At 47.9% G+C, this 19,889-nt stretch overlaps 1 protein-coding gene across 1 annotated transcript in view; it reads right to left on the bottom strand.

Moving 5' to 3' along the window:
* Positions 1–19,889, bottom strand: part of SNRK (SNF related kinase) — a 147,726-nt gene that overhangs the window by 32,973 nt on the left and 94,864 nt on the right. Inside the window, exon 5 of the mRNA XM_086951543.1 lies at positions 11,973–12,185. Within this exon, the coding sequence (XP_086807669.1) occupies positions 11,973–12,185 (213 nt within the window). The remainder of the gene's footprint in view (positions 1–11,972; positions 12,186–19,889) is intronic.

Raw genomic sequence — 19,889 nt, 5'->3', positions numbered from 1 at the left:
ACAGAAAGAGGTGACGCCGCCAAATGCCTTGCTAAGTATTACTAACTTCAGACTCCTTCCATTTACAGCCTTCTCCTTTTCTAGTGCAAGACACAGTAGCACCAGGGCATCCAGAGACTCCTAGATGCATTCCTGGTCTGAGGTAGTAAACAGCAACAGCCTTACTGAGCTGGTAGTACATGGAGTCTCTTACCACAGTCCAGACAAAGCAAAACTACTAGCTGAATGGAGCAATGATTTATTCTGCCTTGGGGGCTACAAGGGAATCGGGGTCAACAAAAGTAATACATTTGTCCCTTCTAATCAGGAGAAAGTGCACTTTAAGGTGGAAAACCCTCTGCTCTTCATTTTATTATTCTGGCAGATTCAGTATGTTCCTTTGTTCAAGAAGCTACTTACCTTCGGTAACAATATATCTGTAAGAGACATATTAATTATATTTCTTACCTTAGAATTACCCCCAGGCATCAGACTGGATCCAGAGAAATTATTCCGTAGCAGTACCCCTGCACATCAGTAGGTGGCGTCGGTCAACTCCGCGTTTGTCGTCGGTGTCTTGATTCGCTGGATAGCCTTGCGGTATTTACTTAGATGCCGCCTTCGCTCACGGACGTCCGTTTTTTACACGACATTCCACGTCAGAAGCGAAGAAGGTCAATTTGCAGGGTGGGGCGGTAAGCAATCTATAACTAATATGCGTCTCTTACAGATATATCGTTACCAAGGGTAAGTAACTTGTTCATCTGAAAGAGACTATTAGTTATAAGATCCTTAACTTAGAATAGATACCCCAGCAATACCAACCCCAGCGGTGGGTCTACGAACCAAGTTCACACCAGAAAGTCCTGGAGAACTGAATGGCCGACGAAGCAGTCTCTTTGGAATTGGCTGTCCAGGCAGTAGTATTTTGTAAATGTGTGCAGGGATGCCCACGTGGCTGCCTGACAGATGTCACTAAGGGGAACTCCATGTCCCAAAGAAGTAGTGGCTGCCGTAGCCCTGGTAGAATGGGCTTGCAATCCTACTGGAGGTTCCTTCTTTGCCAAGGAACAACACATTTCTATGCAAAGAACGACCCACCGAGAGATAGTCCAATTTTGCACAGCCCGACCTTTATTGGCGCCCACATAGCCAACAAAGAGCTGGTCATCCTCCCTGAATTGCTTTGTGCAATCCAGACAGAAAGAGAGCACACGTTTTGGATCCAGACGGTGGAGTCTCTCTTCCTCCTATGAAGAATGTGGGGCGGGAAGTAGCTGGGCAAAGTGATGGTCTGTTCAATGTGGAAAGAGGTAACCACTTTGGGAAGAAAAGAAGGTCGAGTTCGAAGGACAACCATGTCCGGATGAACAGCAAGGAAAGGAGGCTTAGAAGACAGAGCCTGACTCACTCACCCTTCGAGCAGAGGAAATGGCAACCAGAAAAGCAGTTTTTAAGGTCAAAAGTCTGAGAGGAGAATTATGTATTGGCTCAAAAGGAGCGCACATAAGTTAAGTCAAGACCAGATTCAAGTCCCACTGAGGCATTACGAAAGAATTAGGAGGAAAGAGGCGAGTAATCCCCCTAAGAATTCATTTTACAATAGGGGACTTGAAACGAGAAGACTGATCCTAAAGCTGAAGAAAGGCTGAAATGGCCGATAGATAGCCCTTAAGGGTGCCCAGAGCAGAGCCCTGCTAGGCCAAAGAAAGAACGAAGAAGAGAACTTCTGAAAGGAGGGCAGAAAGGGGATCCACGACCTTTGCTGTGCAGCATGCCACAAATTTGTTCCATCTACTGGAGTAAACCGTTTTAGTGGAGGGACCCCTGGCTGCCAAGAAAACATTACAGATTTCGGGAGGAAGATCGATAGCTGTCAACTGTTGCGGCTCAATCTCCACGCAGGGAGGTGGAGGCTGGACAGGTTCGGGTGGAGGTCCGTCCCCTGTTGCTGCGACAGAAGATCCTCCCAAAGAGGCAGTCTGATCGGAGGGTCGATGGCCATGTGCAAGGGCTCTCCTTGGTAAATCCATGTAGTATGTGATGGGCATCTGATTATATGAAGTGTGTATAAAAGACCTTGTGCACATGAGTAACTACTTCAGAGCTGCTTGATCCCTGGATTCATGTAGCCAATAAGGTTGTTGGTTACAGTGCTAGTTCGTGCTCCGATTTCCCTTTACTCCTGCATTTTCCCCTATGCTGCTCCTCTGGTTCTCTGTCAGAACAGAAGAGGAGGATTATGCTTAACTTTCTTTTTCATCCCTCCAGCAGCCATTTTTAACATTAAATCAATAATTAACCCCATGAACTCTTAGGAAACTGAAGCACAAGATACTACTTGTGTAACGATATATCTGTAAGAGACAGTTAGTGATAGATTCCTTACCTTAGAATATCCCCAGGCGTCATACTGTATCCGGACATTTTTGTGTAGCAGTACCCTTGCGCGCCAGTAAATGTAAATTGATACTTGTATAGCGCACTACTCCCCCGCATGGGTCTCAAGGCGCTTGTACGAATACCGCTGTTGAACCCATCCTGGGTTTCCCTGTGAGTGGAATGGGCCCTCAGCCCAACAGGAGGTTCCTGTTTAGCCATAGAGTAGCACGCTTGGATGCACAACACAATCCACCGAGAGATGGTCAGTTTGTGCATGTGTGTGTGTGCGTGTGCGTGTGTGTGATATGCCCTTCAGAAAACGATTTACAATAGGGCACTTGAACAAAGATGGTTGATCAGGCAGCCTTAGAAAGGTAGGCCTTGATAGCGCCCAGAGCAGGGCCCTGCTGGGCAAGAGAGAAAGAAGATAAGAACCTCAGAAAGAGGGGCAGAGAGAGAGGATCACCAGCCTTTACTGTGCACCATGCCACAAATCTGTTCCACCTGCAGGCGTATACCGACTTAGTGGAGGGCCGCCTGGCCGCCAGAATCATATTACAGACTTCAGGAGGCAAGTCAAATGGCCTCAACTGTCGCCGCTCAATCTCCAAGCATGGTGGTGGAGACTGGACAGGTTCGGGTGGAGGACCGTCCCCTGCTGCTGCGACAGAAGGTCCTCCTGAAGAGCCAGACGAACGGGGGGATCGACTGAGATACTGAGTAGCTCGGGATACCAGTACCTTCGTGCCCAGTCCAAAGCCACAAGGATGACTGGGGCCCGGTCGCGTTTGATCTTCAACACTCTGGGCAGAAGTGGTATAGGCGGAAAGGCGTACAACAGACCGCAACTCCACTCGCGACGAAAAGCGTCTCCGACGAGTGCCGCCTTGGAAATTCCAACGTGCAGAACTGATGACATTGCGCGTTCTCTTCTGTGGCGAATAGATCTAACCAAGGCTCTCCCCACTGCTGAAAGAGGCCTTGTGCCACGTCCAAGTTCAGACGCCATTTGCGATCCATCATGCACCTTCGGCTGAGCTTGTCCGCCCTGGCATTCAGAGAACCTGCCAGGTGTTGAACCACCAGGGACACGCCCTGATGTTCCAGCCACTGCCAGATGCGCAGAGCCTCCTGGCATAGGGTCCACGACCCCACCCCGCCCTGTTTGTTGCAGTACCACATGGCAGTGGTGTTGTCCGTGAACACCTGCACTACACTCCCTCAGACAGAGGGGAGGAATGCCTTCAGTGCAAGATGAATCACCCGCAGCTCCAAAAGGTTGATATGGAGCCGGGACTCCGCCGGAGACAAGAGGCCTCTGATCTCCGCCTCTCCCATGTGGCCTCCCCAGCCCTGGAGGGAAGCGTCCGTCACAACTACTGCTCCGGTTGGGGAAGGGAGAGGGATCTGCCGCTGACCCAATCGTGGTCCCGGAGCCACCACTGCAGCTGTCTCGCAGTGCCCTTCGAGATCAGGACATGGTCGGACAGGTTGCCCTGATGCTGGGCCCACTGAAACTTCAGGTCCCACTGCAGAGCTTGCATCCGCCAACGGGCGTGATGCACCAGAAGGATGCAGGAAGCCATCAGCCCCAGAAGCCGCAGTGTCAACCTGACCGAGACTCAAGATAAAGGCTGAAAGACCGGAATCAGAGCCTGAATATCCCGAACCCGCTGCTCGGGGGAATAAACCCGAAACTGCGCCGAGTCGAGAACCGCTCCGATGCAGAGGAGCTTTTGAGAGGGACACCGGTGTGACTTCGGCACGTTGATGGAGAACCCCAGCAGGTGCAGGAGATTTGCCGTCGCCTGGAGGTGGCCGACAACTGTCTGGGGCGAGCCCGCCTTCAACAACCAGTCGTCGAGGTAGGGGGAAGACTGAAACCCCTAACCTGCGCAGGTGAGCTGCGACCACCGCCATCACTTTCGTGAACACCCGTGGGGCGCTGGTAAGGCCGAAGCGGAGCACGGTAAACTGAAAGTGCTCATGGCCTACTGTGAACCGCAGGTAGCACCGGTGGGCCGGCAGGACGGGGATGTGGAAATAAGCGTCCTGCAAGTCCAACGCTACCATCCAGTCTCCTGGGTCCAGTGCAGCTGAGACCTGAGCCAGTGTCAGCATTTTGAACTTCTCCTTCCGGAGGAAGCAGTTGATGTTCCGTAGGTCCAAGATAGGGCGTAGGCCCCCTTTGCCATTCTTGGGTACCAGAAAGTAGTGGGAGTAGCAACCTACTTCTGGCCCAGGAACGCGCTCTATTTGCCTCCTGCAAAAGCCGCAGATGATCCCCGGATACGCGGTGGTATTGCAGTGGCATGGCTTGAGGGGTCGTCTCGAAGGGGAGGAAGTAGCCCCTTCGGACGATTTGCAGCACCCACCTGTCCGATGTGACAATGGGAGTGGTGATGGCGAATCCTGCCCCCCACTGGCATCACATGGGCCTGGAAGCACGGACTAGGAGGGTTTTGAGGCGGATGCTGCGGGGGAAGGTGTGGACTGGCCTCGCCGTTGTCCCCGACCGGCTCCACAGCTATTTCCACAGCCGCCACTGCGTTGGAGGTTAGTCTGCGGTGCGTGGCTGGCTGCACGTGTTGGGGCGCCCCTTCCTTGGCCACGAAAGGAGCGAAAGGCACCCGTTTGCTGGCGCGGGGACGAGAGGCCCAAGGACTTGGCCGTAGCCCTGGAGTCCTTAAAGCACTCAAGCGGGTGGTCTGCCTTGTCGCCGAAAGGCGACAGCCATCAAACGGCATGTCCATGAGTGTATTCTGGACATCGGCCGAAAAGTTGGCGGACCTCAACCAGGCGTGGCGACGAATCGCCACCGTCGTTGCCATTGCTCTGCCCAGTGAGTTGGTGGTATCCAGCCCACACCGGATAGAGTATTTTGCTGCATCCCGGCCCTCCACAAGGGCTTGGCCGAGTTAGGCCGGTACCACCAACGGACACTCTGGCAGCAATTCCGCGACCATGTCCCACAGAGAGTGGGTGTAGCGGCCCAAGAGGCATGCGGTGTTGGAAGACCGCAGTCCCAGACTCAGGGAGGAGAATACCTTTTTGCCGTACTGCTCATACCTCTTGGATTCCCTGTCCGGCGGAGCAGACGGGAATGCGGTCTGGGAATTCGAAGCCTGGATGACCAGGCTCTCGGGGGTGGGGTGGGTGGACAGCAAACATGGTTCGCCAGGGACCGGGCGGTGGCGTCTGGCCACGTTCCTATCTACGGGCGAACCCGTAGCGGGCCGTAGAACGTCAGTCAAGGCCTCATTAAACGGCAGCAAAGGCTCAGCCGAGCTTGACTGCAGTTTAAGGACCTCAGTGAGGAGATTAGTCCTCACGGCCGCGACGGGGAGCTCAAGGCCCAAGGCCTTGGCCGCCCGCATCAACACAACACTGTAGGTTGCCCCCTCCTCCGTAGCCACGGTAGGAGGCGAGACAAAGCTAGTGTCTGGCAAGGTGTCCAGACCACTGGCATCCCCAAGTCCACCTGTCCAGTCCTTCTGGGACTGACACTCCCGTGTCAGAGGGTCCTCAGACCCTTCCCAATACTCCTCATCACCCATCTCCTGATAATAAGGGTTGTCAAAGGATGGGGCCGGTTCATAGAAGGTAAACTCCCCAAGCGGCGTCGAAAGCGGCGCCCAGCGGCGTCATTCCGACGCCGGAACCGGAGCAAGGGAGGCATCGGGGACAGCGCCGCCAGAGGACGGCGCCGGAGGTGACACCTGAGGGATCGGCGCCGGTGAGGTCGTCAGGTCAACCGGCGACGACCCGGATCCCGAAGTGGATCCAGTGGGGCCCTGCGGCGCCGGTGGCGTCGGGGCCGAAGAACCGACCCGCTAGGGCCCCCAGACGGGTCCACTAGGCCCGAAGGCGCAGCGGAACCCGTCGGAGAAGCGAGGAACCTCATGGCCATGAGGAAGCGCTCGATTTCCCCCCCCCCCCCAGGGAGCGGAGGGTGTGGGGCAGGCCGCGACGCCCGCGACTCCGACGGAGCCGCGTGGGCGGTGTCACCCTAACCCCCGGCCGCGTCGGGGGGAGTCGGAAGAGCGATGACGTCTCTGACTTCTTGTGCTTACCTGACGATGACTTCGACCCGGAGGAGTGATGTCGACTCCCGGAGCTTTGATGGCTCCTACCCCGCGACCTGTCCCTCGACCTCGGTTGGGACCGGGACTTACCGCGGCGCGGGGCCGACCGCCGCAGTTCGAGCCGCTTGCGGGACCGCTCCTGCCTAGCTTTCGAAGTCAGGGCCCGGCAGTCGGGCAGGTCTTGTCGTCATGGTCGAAGCCGAGACAGTGGAGACACCGACGGTGAGGGTCGGTGACCGACATCAATCGGTCCCAATCCTCACAAGGCTAGAAACCAGGCATCCCTATCGGCACCGTCCGGAGTCGCAGCTCAAGAAAAATGATCAAAAGGGATCAATAAAGTTTAGTCAAAAAGTGACTAAAGGTACCACTTTTTCTGGATCTGCGCTGCTGGCGCGGAAAAAAGAAGAACGGACGTCAGCACGCGGAGGCGGTGTCTAAGTACTCAGACGACGCCATCACGACGCCTACGACGGACGTGGAGCCGCAGAAGACGCCTACCGGCGCGCAAGGGTACTGCTACGCAAAAATTTCCGGATCCAGTCTGACGCCTGGGGATATTCTAAGGTAAGGAATCTATCACTAACGTGTCTCTTTCAGATATAACAGTCAGCAAATCACAAGTCTTGTATAGATGCAACAGTCATTTGCCACTTTCCACGACTCCTCTTTCTTTGCTGCTCCTGCATCTGTCAGTTAAGTACCCTAGCCCTCTCTCAGAATTGGGCCTTTTCTTTCCCTTCAAGCGGCTACTTCAGTTACTATCTGTTGTGCTTAGCCATTATATATCTGCACAGGGGCAGAAGGAACGGCTAGAGCCCTTCTTATGCGGCGGGATATCGGAATATTAAAGCGGGAGCACAGTGCACGAAGCAGTACTCCGATCGAACGGGGCGCAATCACTACACTCTCATTTGCATTTTGAGCACTGCATTCTATTCATGGGCAGCATGTGATCATCTCCACTGGTTATCCTCAAGTTGTAGAATCGCATCCACCGTGGAATACAGCAACAATAGTTTCGCTGCCCCAGAGTCTAACGCCTCTGGACGGAATGTAAAACTCCAGCTCTCCTTCCAAAATATATTGGTACACTGACCCAGGTACAATCAGGGCATAGGTGTCCCTTTCGCCTACCCCTTCTCCCAGATCTACTCCTGGATCCAACAGGGAAACTGCATTGCCTGATAATGGCGGGCAAAGCATTGCTTATGGAGTGCAGGATTACAGGGAACAATGGAAAGTTCCAGGACATTCGGGCCACGGTAAATCACTCCTGCCCAAGGCTTGGGTCAGAACAATCAAACACTACAAGTCGGGTGGTCAAGATGGTTAGGTTGGTGCCTGCAGAGCAATCTGGATCCCGTGAGGGGCAGAAAGTGCCCACGTTCTAAATGTCTTGGCTAGCATGTAAGAGCAAGGAATGGCATACAGGCCGATAAACACACTTAGGTCAGCCGCCTCGGCAGGACACCCCATAATCGAGGGGTAGCCTACAAGGGAGCACCTGCTACTGCTGTACTCCGAGAGGCATCCGCTTCACATGGCAGCTAGAACTACGGTATCCTTCCTTTTAGGATGTGAATGAGTCCCTCAACTTTTTCTGTTCTTGAGGATTATTAAATACCTTTCCAGGAAGGAAATATCTGATAAATTGGCTACACTATAATGCCCAACATCATGCAGAAGCGTCTCAGGTGTCAGAGCTCTGGATATAGCAGGTAGGGTTTCCCTGAAGGGGTTGCATTTCATATCCAGAACAAGGAAAGGTAACAAGGACAGATTCATACCCGGTTTTTCCAGCTGTCTGGAAACTGCATCTGGTAAGGTGTTCAAAAGCAAATGATTCTGTGATGGAGAACCTGCATACACCAGGTGGGAGACAAGTACTTACAGCACTCACAAAACCCCATCCAAACGGCAGTGTCTTCCCCAGCCATTCCTAGATGGGTCCGTTGGATTATGCAGGAGGCTGGGATAGACACCAAAACTTTCGGTGTCCACTCCTCTAGAGGAACGATGATGTCTAAAGCTTTTGCCATTGAGGCCAGGCTAGAAGACATCCTGAATGAGGCAGACTGTTCTCTGGACCCCACCTTTAAAAGATTTTATTTCAAACCAGTTGTGGATATGGCCTCTTTGGTGGCAAGTAAGCATTAAACAAGCATAATCCTTGCCCCCTGTTCTGACATTAATGAAAAATGTCCAAGCTAACGTAACAGAATGTTTCAATTCTATGAAAGACAAAGAGGTGAGAATTATCCCACCCATGGATTAAGTATGATCTCACCTCCTGCTCTACATAAAGGGAATGGGCTGTATATGACGGCACATAAGGTATAGTAAGTCCATTTCAAAACAGAATATATACAATAGAGTGTGTAATATTTGGGTTTTGATTTTAAAGTTTAATATCAATTAAACATCTGATTAGACATCTGATAAATAGCTTATTTTCTCGTAGAGAGAAGTATTTTCTACATCGCACAGCGGAACAGTAAAGCAGTTTTTTCTTTGTTTTAGGGAAGTAGTGTACCAAGCAGGAGTAGCTTGTCACAGGAAGAAAGAAGTCAAGGAGAGCGGCTAAGGACTGTTGTATCTCGATGGGACTTGTGAAGGGCTGACTGTTACAACCAGTTTTCCTAGTTTTCATGAAAACGTTAGTTCTTGATTTAATGCTGAAAACAGGTGGTGTAGAGATGGATAATGCAAGATACACAAAGTCCTTGCCTCCTTGTCATTAATATAATTGAATACATTAGCTAAGAAATGTTTCATTTTTGTAAGGCTAAGTGCATTTGGATGGTACGTGAATCATTATACCTATCCAGTGAATATTGAAGGAAAGGTATTTGGGTGTGTACCGATAAGATCAACAACTATAACAGTTAAGCGGCAAAAGGCTTAGGCAAGACTGCACACTTCATAATAAGGAGGTGGGCTACTTGTCCATGACCACATTCTGTGAGATAGAAGGCCCCAGCAACAAAATAAACAAAGAGTGACAGCTCCCCTATGGCTGGTGTTATGCAGTTATGGAACACCTTATAAGAAAATGCAATATCAGATTTAATTGAACTACGTTTGAGGGAAACTGAGGTTGAGGAAACAAACAAAATTAGAGTAACTGCCCAAGAATGGATATAACAATACCCTTTTGGTCTATCCAAAGGTCACATTTTACCAAGTAGTTAAAAGCTGGAACTAGAGTTGGCTATATTCCTTTGAGGCTGCAACCTCAATAGAGCAAACACTGCCTGGAGTGTACAGACCCTATCTCAATCCAGGGTTGAACTCTAGTCGGCACTATACTGCCCTGAGGACCAGACAACAAGCGTAGCTGAGAGAATGCCTGTTTAACCCGTAGACTTCTTGCATGTGGAGAAGTAGTATCGGTGAACGCAAGGGAGAGAAGTGCAGTCGAAGCAGTCAAAGGTCAGCTTCTAATTATCAATAAACTCAGTACTGCTTAGCAGTTCAATTAGAGTTCCTGAAAGCAGACAATATCGGAGGACCTAGAGAGGATGCAAACCTGTACTGTGCACCTTGGAAGTGCTCACACTTGCACAATACACATGCAGGATGCTTTCAGAGTAAGGTGTGCGCTGTTTCATGTTTTGGTCCTGTGAACAGCGCAAACGTATTGCTGGCAATGGCTCAGAACCGCAGGCACTCCACATGCATGCCTGAACAATAAGACTACATGACTGAAAAGGGACATGAATGAGTTTGGCCTAAGAGACTGGCGAGTCACCCCACAGGTTTCCCAGAGTCAGAAACTCTGGGAAACCTGCACAAAAACTTAAGACTGGATTGTGGGCCATGCAAAATACCCGGTGCTACGCTTCACCAAATCTAATCCGGATTACACTGCATCTCTGCCACAAGCACACATACTCTAGATGAGATTAATGACAGGATATCAAGAGCTTTACTCACTGTAATGATTATACAATCATATGTTGAAAAATTACTTTTACTAGATCTACGAGTTGATATTAATAGAGTCACTAAGCCCACAAGGACTCTACTCAAACTCGTTTTATTCACAAGTGAAGTATATGTTTATGGAACAGATTTTTTATTTGTCAAAACTGCATGAAACCAGGGATGGTACCTCAGCAGCCTACTACATCGGAGGTAGGAATCTGTGCTTGGGACGGGGTTCAAATCCCAGCAACCGTTAATCTTTCTTTGACTGATCAACATGTACCATTCAAACGAGTAGCAGGTGATCGATTAATAGTTAGTGTCAAGAGACCCTTCAGCTCTACAAGTGCATTATTTATGCAGAGTTCTATTTACCTAATTTTCATTAGGTATAGCCGTACTGCTGACAAGGATTCGGTCAGATATAGGAGGGTGCTCTGCCCCAACTCTATGATCCTTTCTGTTGAAGACGGATGCATGACAGATTCTTCTGTTGTTCAGCCAGATTTTCAGAGGTCTTTCAGAATTGTAAATGACTCGCTGCTCAGAAAACCTTTCAGTGGCTGAATCTTTAGACGCACAACAAGCCTTTCAGAAGCAAATCTAATATGTGACTGACCCTTACTTACCTCACCTGCACTTTACAGGTCATGTGACCAACTATTCCAATAGTACAGAGAGCCTGCTAATGAGGACGATGACATCAAATAGACTGCTTCAAGTCTGCTCACCTTTCTGAGATGATCCTCATAGGTAAATGAAGTGCTACAAAGTTGCTCCATGTTATACGCAACACCTTCAGTCAGCCAGGGGGGGGCCTACAGCCAGACGCCTTCTTGCCAGATTTGGCTGTGGGCTAAGCGCAGGGAGTGAGGAACTAAGGGTTGAACAGGAGGCTATGGGTGGGGAGGAGAGTGTGGGTGTCAAAGGGTGGGGATGCAGTTAAGGAGATATATATGATTGGCTGTGCCTCAGTCCTAGCATTCTTTCAGAGGATGGTTAGGGTTAAGGAGTCAAGTATGCATTATAATACAAATTAGGTCACAAGAACAAAAAGCAAGACTTGTATTGCTGAACTAAACACCAGAATTACTAAAATGATATACAAATGGTTAATTTTGAGCATAGCAGTTTAGTATAAAAGCAGAGTGATTTGATTCCTTCTCATAGCATTTAAAATGAAAAGGTTCAATGGAGGCTGGGAGACAACTCTTTCCTTACAAGGAAAGGACTTCAAGCCTACAGGAAGGATGGAGGTGTTACAAGGACTGCATCAAGAAGGCCCTGCATTATAAGGTGTCAACATGAAAAGCAATAATTGGTAAGCTTGTAATACCACCTTGTTAAGTGTCATTCATTTTGAAAATTTGTAGACACCATTTAAGTGGAAAGGGATTGACATAACCGGTTTCCACAAGCTAGTTTATGGTCCAAGTCACAAATATTTATTCTGGTCACAAAAGCCATTGTTAAAAACTTTTTCATACATATGTCGTAGGACCATCAAATACAGGAATAAACAATATTGTGATTTTGCAAGCAGGATTTACAATCTGCTAATTAGACAGCAACCAGATATTTAAGTTGACAACTTACTCTATGATATTATCACGGTCAGCAATATCTCCGAGGACCATTCGCTGTATTATACTGTTGTGCTCTTCCTCTGAAAGGTTTTTGTATGAAACAAGCGGGATGTTATATTTTGTTGCAGGGGAAGGATCGACTCCTTGAAGCCACGGATGGTTCTCAATTTCTTCCAAAGACGCTCTTCGCTTTGGGTCTCTTTGCAACATTTGAGTGATTAGACTAGAATAAAAAAAGTACATATAGGTCAACATACCGTTTTTGAAAACAAGTTCATTGCTTGCAATGTAAAAATGCAAGCAAACACTCCTAATGGTGAACAAGACTATCAATTCGCAGCCAAAACTTAATTGCATTATTGTATAAAGTATTTAAATAGATTACAAATGTACATTTAACCGTCAAGGTGGAAATTTGCAATTCACTTCTGTTTGATTGTTTAAAAAAGATTGAAACGTTCTTAGTTGTACATTATGTTATACCTTCAAAGATCTCGCCTAGGCAGTGTATGTGCGGTCTCTGCAAGACATGCAGTATCTAGAATATGGTCTTTAACCCCTTGCATTTGCGGCGAATTTTCGCGCTGTGCAGGCATTCTAATTAGTGGGCGGGATTCGGCGCCCCCCAGCCGTCGTGAGCACACACCCACCGTGACTCATGACGGCTGGGTGCAATCATGAGCATGCATGGGGTTAAGCACCGCCCCTTTCTTTAATTGCATCCTTTTACTGTCTGTTGGACCTAGTTTACCCAAGTCTACATAAGGTAGCTTGGCACAGTAGTGGCTACAGCTAACTCAAGGCGTTGGTTAAGTGCTTACAAGCCTCACTCACAATAACTCAGTGATGAACCACTAAAATAAAAGACACAACACCAATGTTGGGAAAATACCAGTACCTTTTATAAAAATAAAGTTCTTTTCTTGTTATGCTTTTAGACAGGTATAATACACAATTAATTTACACCTTGTTCATGACACTCAAATCACACTTCAATACTTTTCCCGGTCAGATTATAAGAATCAAGGGTTCATTTGTGGTCAGTTGCTGTTCAGGTCACAATACACTTCACTACTATATGATTACAGAAAGAAAAGTGCAGTCTAATATTTCAATAGATTTTTAACAACTCATAAACAAGTACATTACCCCACAGCACTTAGGTATCTGCTCAATTCCACAGACCTCTACTGGATGTAGATCTTCACAGCATAACCCACCAGTTATGTAGCTAAAAGGAAGACACAGTAGTATTAACAAGGCTCCCCTCTTAGTTAATTTTCAGGCTGCACCTGTCTGGTAGTGGATCTACTCCCCCAGTTACCAATAGGCTATAAGGGTTTTGTTTCAGGAACCCTGTTGTCCCCTGCACACCTTTCTCCTCTCTCCTCTCTGTTAATTCTTAGTTATTTTGCCGTGGGCTGGGCAGGTCACTAGCCCACTTCCTCAAGTCAGACCTTGTGCTAAACAGTTAATCTCCTGGGGCTTAGCCCCGCTGTCCCGGTTCTCAGTCAATTGACGCTGCCGCCTCCCGCTCCCTCTCTACCCGGCTTACTTGGGGGTTTGAAGGTGTTTCAGCGGTTGTGTCCTCCTCGCTCGATGGAGCCTGGCAGCAGTCGGGCTGATGGGGGAAGACAGGGAAGGCTTTCCCGGCCCAGGGCTCCCTACCGCGACGTCCGCTGTGGCGCTTCTGCCTCCTCTGAGGGGATCGATGACTGGAGCTCCGACGCGGCGCTCCTCTGCTGACGCGACCGGCTTTCCTCAGGCGGCACTACCCCGCCGGGCATGCGCGGAAGCGCTCTCTCTTCTCCCGCCTCTGCGCGGCCGCTCACAGGAAGGACGCTGTTCTCCGCGGAGTCGCTGCTCTTCTGGGCCTGCCTGACCCTAGGCCCCTCCTGCCTCCACAGAAGCGTTCACGCTCAGGACATGCGCGGAAGCGCTTTCTTCTTTGTTTAACGCGGCTGGTGCCCCCGGGGTCCCACAGCCGATCGAAGCAGCGCCGCTGCCCCTCCGCAGACACTTCCCTCACCGGCTTCACAGGAAGGAGGTTTTTAAGCAGCGCCCACGCTCCTTGGGTCTTCGAAGGCTTCACAGACCCACAGCTTCACCAGGGCACGACCAGGAACTCCAGCCACGTCACAGGGCTCGCAGCTGTTCTCCCACACTGGTAAGTGGAGTTGGAAATGTGGGAAATCCTCTTTTAAGAGCTCCCTGACAGGGTTCACTGGGGCTCAGGTTAAGAGAGATCTCCCTTCACACGCAGGCTTCTTTTCTCCTTGATAATTGATGTATGGGGAGGGATTGGTCAGAGGCTGAAGGGGGAACAACCCTCTGAAGAAACTGTCAGCCTCAGAGACAAACTAGCTGCTCTCAGTGTGTCCACCTCCTCTCACCACTGCCTCACTCCTCCACTCTTGGGTCAGCACAAAATGGCTGCTGGTCACTGGCCTTATATAGGGTGGCCTGAGACCTGCAGAAGTCTCTAGTGGATTCTAGAAAGTTCCCTAATGTTAGCCTATGGACCTGTCCTCCAGTAGTGTCCGTTATGGCAGTTGGTGGACACCATTTTAGGTTTCTGGAGATCCCTAGATTTTCAAGGGGCCTGACTAGGCCTCACAGGTTATGAGGGAAAAATGGCGTCATCGCCAAGGAACACCTAGCCCCCTGACAGCATTGAAAAATCCTGATGGACATATGTAAAAATAAAAATAGAAACTCTGGGAGGCTAAGGGGGACAAAAATAAATAATAATGGTTAGAGTATCCCCAGAAGCAGACAGGTCTAACACTGTCCTTCCTAAAAGCCTACTTTTCATTGGTTTAATAGGCTTAGTAGTCCCTCCTTTTCTACTTTTATAACCTCCCGTGAGGACTGCCCATTACATATGCTCTTACTCTTTATGTTTATTTATGATACTTGAAGAGCATTCTTTTCTTTTTTTGGCCTGCCTCAGCACATGCGTGGTATTTTTACTTCACGCAGGCTGAAAGGTTACCAGCCACATCATTTATGAGTGCTTCCGCTTCACAGCCGCCGCTCGTTCTGCATTCGCTTTGCGGGATGTTATTTTTCTTTGTTAAAGCTTTTGCATGCTTCGAGTGATGTTACTTTAATTTATTTTTTTTATTCATTTTGGAGATGCTCAGTGCTGGATTTATTCTAGGTTCCAGGGCGGGTGCTTTGAACATGGCTCTAGCGAGCCGCCCCAGCAACTGAACACTGTTTGGTGCATAAAACTGACATCAGCCACCTGGACTGTACTCTAGCTTTGAATAGGTCACTGCTCCAATGCCATCAGGGAAGTGTTGCCTCAACTTCAGAGGACTGTTCTTTTCCTTTCAACTGGACTCCTGGTCTGAAGCCTCTACATATAAGGTCAGAGTTTACCAAACTGGTCTGCAGCTTTTCTTTTGTGACATACGTCTAAACGTGCATTAACGCCGCAAACAAAATGTGAGGGATATGCCTGGAATAATTTGTAGTTGTGGCTAACGCTTGTAAATGACATGGACTCTCAGTTTAGAACACTACAATTACACACACAAAAAACCCACAATATCATTTACAGCACCAATAGCTCTAACTTTCACAAATACGAGACCAATTGAATTGCAAATGCTGGATTTTTTTTTTTACAAGCATCTGAGCATTCATCATGTCAGGGCTAATGCCAATGAGATGAATGTCTTACTAGAGGACTCACTACAGTCCATTTGGCTCTGCACAGACTAAGATTGCCTGCATTATTTCAGTTAGTAGAATTTATCTCAATAATCACATCTGCTTTCACAAACCTTCCAGACACCTCCACTTGCCCGGAGTCCAACAAAAATCCCACACATACAGAAAACCAGACATGCGGTTGAGCCTTCTCTACATCACTCCTAAAGCATGGAACAACCTGCTGCCACACTCTCCTCTTGAATTCTGCAAGAATCTGAAGTCCTGGCTTTTCGAGCAGTCCACTCGGCCCGAGGTGAGCTCAGACTCACACTTGCTCAGCATCAGGATACCTTCCAGGTTGATAGTGCGCTCTACAAATCTACATAACATACAAAAGGTACAAGGTGGTTCTCTCTATTTAGACAGACATCTGCAATACTTGGACATAATTATGTTTGATTTAGAAAACATTTTGCAGTTGTAAAGGAACATTGCATATTAACAGTGCATCTTGGGACATGTATTCTTTTGCACTATGGGTGTCAAGTGACAGCCTGGCACATACAAATTAGCATGTAGTCACCTTCTAGGCAAGCAGCCTCACATGTGATCAATACTCATTTGGAGCTGAAACTAATAAGGTAAAAGACTCGAGATAGATATATATATATATATATATAGATATATATATATATATATATATATATATATATATATATATCCATACACACACACACACACATATATATACATATATATTACCTACTGGCGGTAACCAGTAGGTAGTTATAGTTAGGATCTACTTTCCATAGGAAATCCGCAACATTCTATTGGGAATAACTTTGGCGCCGGTGGACGAATCTTCGCAAATTTCTCCAAGAAAATGGCCTGCTACGCTCCTTCCTTGAAAGTTTGGGGGGATTCGTCAAGCGGGGGCCGAGATAAAAGGCGGGTCCCAAAACGTGTTTTCCCCATGTTAATTTCCATAGGGCGGTCGAACTCACTTTTAGCCCGAACGGCTGAATGGATTTGCACCAAACTTGGCAAAATTGTAGGGACTGGTAGCCCGATTGCCTTTGCTATGTCTCAAGATATGTACTCCAGTGGTTTTTGAGTAATTTAGGTTAAAAAAAATATATATAGCTATGGCAGCGGCCCGGTACGCGCTCCGGGCGCGCCACGCGACTTGCGCACAGAAAGCTGATTGGCTCTCGGGTGTCTGTAAACATTCGAAACAGTCCGGAGCGGCCGCCATCTTGTGTCTCGGTAAAATCGAGACATAAGAGGTGGAAAAATCAAAGGGGGAAATGACCATAAGGGGGCAGGGATAGACCCCCCCCTGACCCCCTAGGTCAGATGTGGAGGCCAGAAAAGGGCCAAGCGGGGCAAAAAAAAAAAAATTTTTTTGATTTGCGCGGGGGGAGAGCCCGGTACGCGCACCAGGGAGCGTACCATGGGGAAAAATGAATGACAGACTTTTCCAAAAATGAAGATTTTTTTTTAATAAATTGGAGGTAGTTCTAAAAAGAACTGTTTTTTTTCTTCTTTTTGTTGTTTTATATTTTTTAAATGTTTTTTTGAACATTTTAAACTTTTTGGGGGTTTTCTGAACAGTTTAATATTTTTTTTGTATTTTTCATGGGGAGAAATGAAAAAACAGGGAATTGAAAATGGCTCAACTGGAGCGGAAAAAAAAAGAAAAGAAATAATTAGGGTTTATTGGGGCATTTGTGGTTGTCCCCAGCAAGGACGATGAGCTTTACGCTCTGTTCTCCGTAGGAGATGGTCTTCCCACAGTATTTACAGATAATTTGGAAATCTGCAAATCGTGGCTGAATGCAAGGCATCGTCTCACTTTCCTCTGGTGCCGACGGGAGTGGGTTGCTTTCTTTTTGAGGTGGTGCTTGTGGATTGGGGAGGGTTACTGGCCAGTTCCCTCATCTCTGCAGCAGAATAGTTTATTGGATGCTTGCGCTGCATGTGGCGAATCATCGTGTTGTTTCCAAATGAATATTTTTTACTAGGGTTCCCCCTAGAAAGTTCCATGCCACAGATTAGGCAAGTCACCTTGGCTGCATTTACTTTTTTCTTTCCCTCTGGGATCGAAAAAAACCTCCCATATAATGTGTGGTCTTGGCTGGTATGGGGTATTTTGTTCTTCAAGCCATCTTCTCCTCCCCTCTTCCTCCTCCTCCTCCTCCTCTTCCTCCTCTTGTTGACCACCAATAAAATCTTGTGGTGGTCCTCTTGGTGGTGGTGGTGGTGGTGCAGATGCATCAGCTGCTGCTGCTACTAAAGCCATTATGAAGATCAAAAAGGTACAGAGAGGTAAAAACAGGTCTTCCTAAGTCAAAGGACAAAGTCAGAATAAGGAAAAAAGGTGGGGGTCTTTCATCCTTTTGAAAAAAATAAATGTATTGAACCAATGAAAAGTGTTATTTTCATGTCACATGACCAGGGGCTTCATCATTATGAAACCAAAACTGTTTTGAACCAATTAAAAGTGTTATTTTCATGTCAAATGACCCGACGCGCTTACGCATAAGCGCGTCGGAACTTTTATGTGCTCTCTATGTATTAGGTAACATGTTTTTAATGTGTTTTAATGTTGTGGTATGAATGATTGTTTTGCTGTTCATTACTGTGTCCACGATTAAAGTAATCCGACCATGCCGCTGTTCTCAAAATTACGTCATATAGGTACTAGGAAAGGGATATTAGAAGAAGCAGTTCCTGTCCCGCCTAGGGACACTCCTGGACATTTTATGTATAATAAACATGGCTTAGATGCCATACTGTACCTAGAATTATGGGCAGACTACACTAAGGGTCTGGAAGAAAAGTATAGATGGCCTGTCTCAGGGACATGGGATGCAGATTGCATCATGAGAGTAGAAGAAGCATTGTGGAAAAAGAAAGCCAGACAATCCCAGAAAGAGGCCATAGAATTATGGCGTAAAGAAGCTCATAGACGAAATGAAAAGGAAATCAGAAAAGCAGAAAGAAGTAGAGAAGAATCCGAAAAAGGTCGAGAGAAAGAGTTACTAGAAGAAGGAGAACGAGTCCGGATAGAACAACAAGACCGACAGAGAAATGCACTTATTACAGGACTGTATCCAGTTCTAGCCGAGGGCCTGCCCAAGGCGACCCCGGAAGTACCACGTAACTTGCCACCACCATTGGTTCCGACTAAACTCCGTCACAAACAAACCGCAGCAGACATTTTCCTTTCTTCCTATTTGGATGATGTATCTCCAGCATATACTAATGTATCCATACCACCCGTTAATAATGCACAGCAGCCTGTTCCGGCTGTTCAAGCCACGACCCCTCCACGCCAAGACTCGCTTCCCGCGCCTGTTATCACTTCCCCTGCTACTGCTGCTACTGGCCCCCCTACTATTGGTCCTCATAATCCTTTTTCGACAGATGCAACCCAGAGTCCAACACCATCACATGTACCTTTTCCACCCGCCATGACGTCAGGTCATGCCCACGCTTCTGCTTCAGGAGGTGCCGTAGGAGGCCACCTTCACACCCCGCCACAATTACAACGAATGACAATCAGAGAATTAGCAACACAACGTACTCCGAAAGCGATGCCACATGAAAAGCTTAAACAGTATATTACGGATTGTAGATATGATCCAGTACCTGGCAAGAAAGGAGACATGATGTTAGCCTCATTACGTCTACGACGTGTTACAGATGATTTGTTGCTATTACCAGAAATGCCAGACCATCTAGATAAAATATATCATTTTCTTAGAACTGGGGAGAGACCAGAATGTATTCGTGAGGCCATGGCATATCAGAAAGTTGATAAGGTGTAGGAAGATGCACAGCTTTGTTGCTAGAATTCTTTGCGTTTTTTCTTTGTTTTTTGTTGTGATTGATTCAAATTAGTGGTGCTCAATGAGGAGGCGTCGAGGGCCCACGACGTCTGAATAACAGGTTATATGCGTGAAACCAGAGGATCTCTGGTGTCATCCCTTGTTGGCACTCACTGTTGTCGTGTCTCCTTAATGAAAGAAAACACTTTCAAACCATTTTCATTGCGTAAGTACGCAATGAAAATGGTTTGAAAGTGTTTTCTTTCATTAAGGAGACACGACAACAGTGAGTGCCAACAAGGGATGACACCAGAGATATCAGAAAGTTGAGACACAAGGGTTAATATTAAGATTCTTAATTAATGGTTTGATAAGGGAACAAGATCGGCCAGGTGTAGTTCAAGAAGAGATGGATGTACTGACTAAATGGA

This window comes from Lissotriton vulgaris, unplaced genomic scaffold (assembly GCF_964263255.1).
Source record: "Lissotriton vulgaris unplaced genomic scaffold, aLisVul1.2 SCAFFOLD_310, whole genome shotgun sequence".
Lineage (NCBI taxonomy): Eukaryota > Metazoa > Chordata > Amphibia > Caudata > Salamandridae > Lissotriton > Lissotriton vulgaris.
Note: the sequence above shows the minus strand (reverse complement) of the source record. Positions and strands in the feature narration are given on the sequence as shown.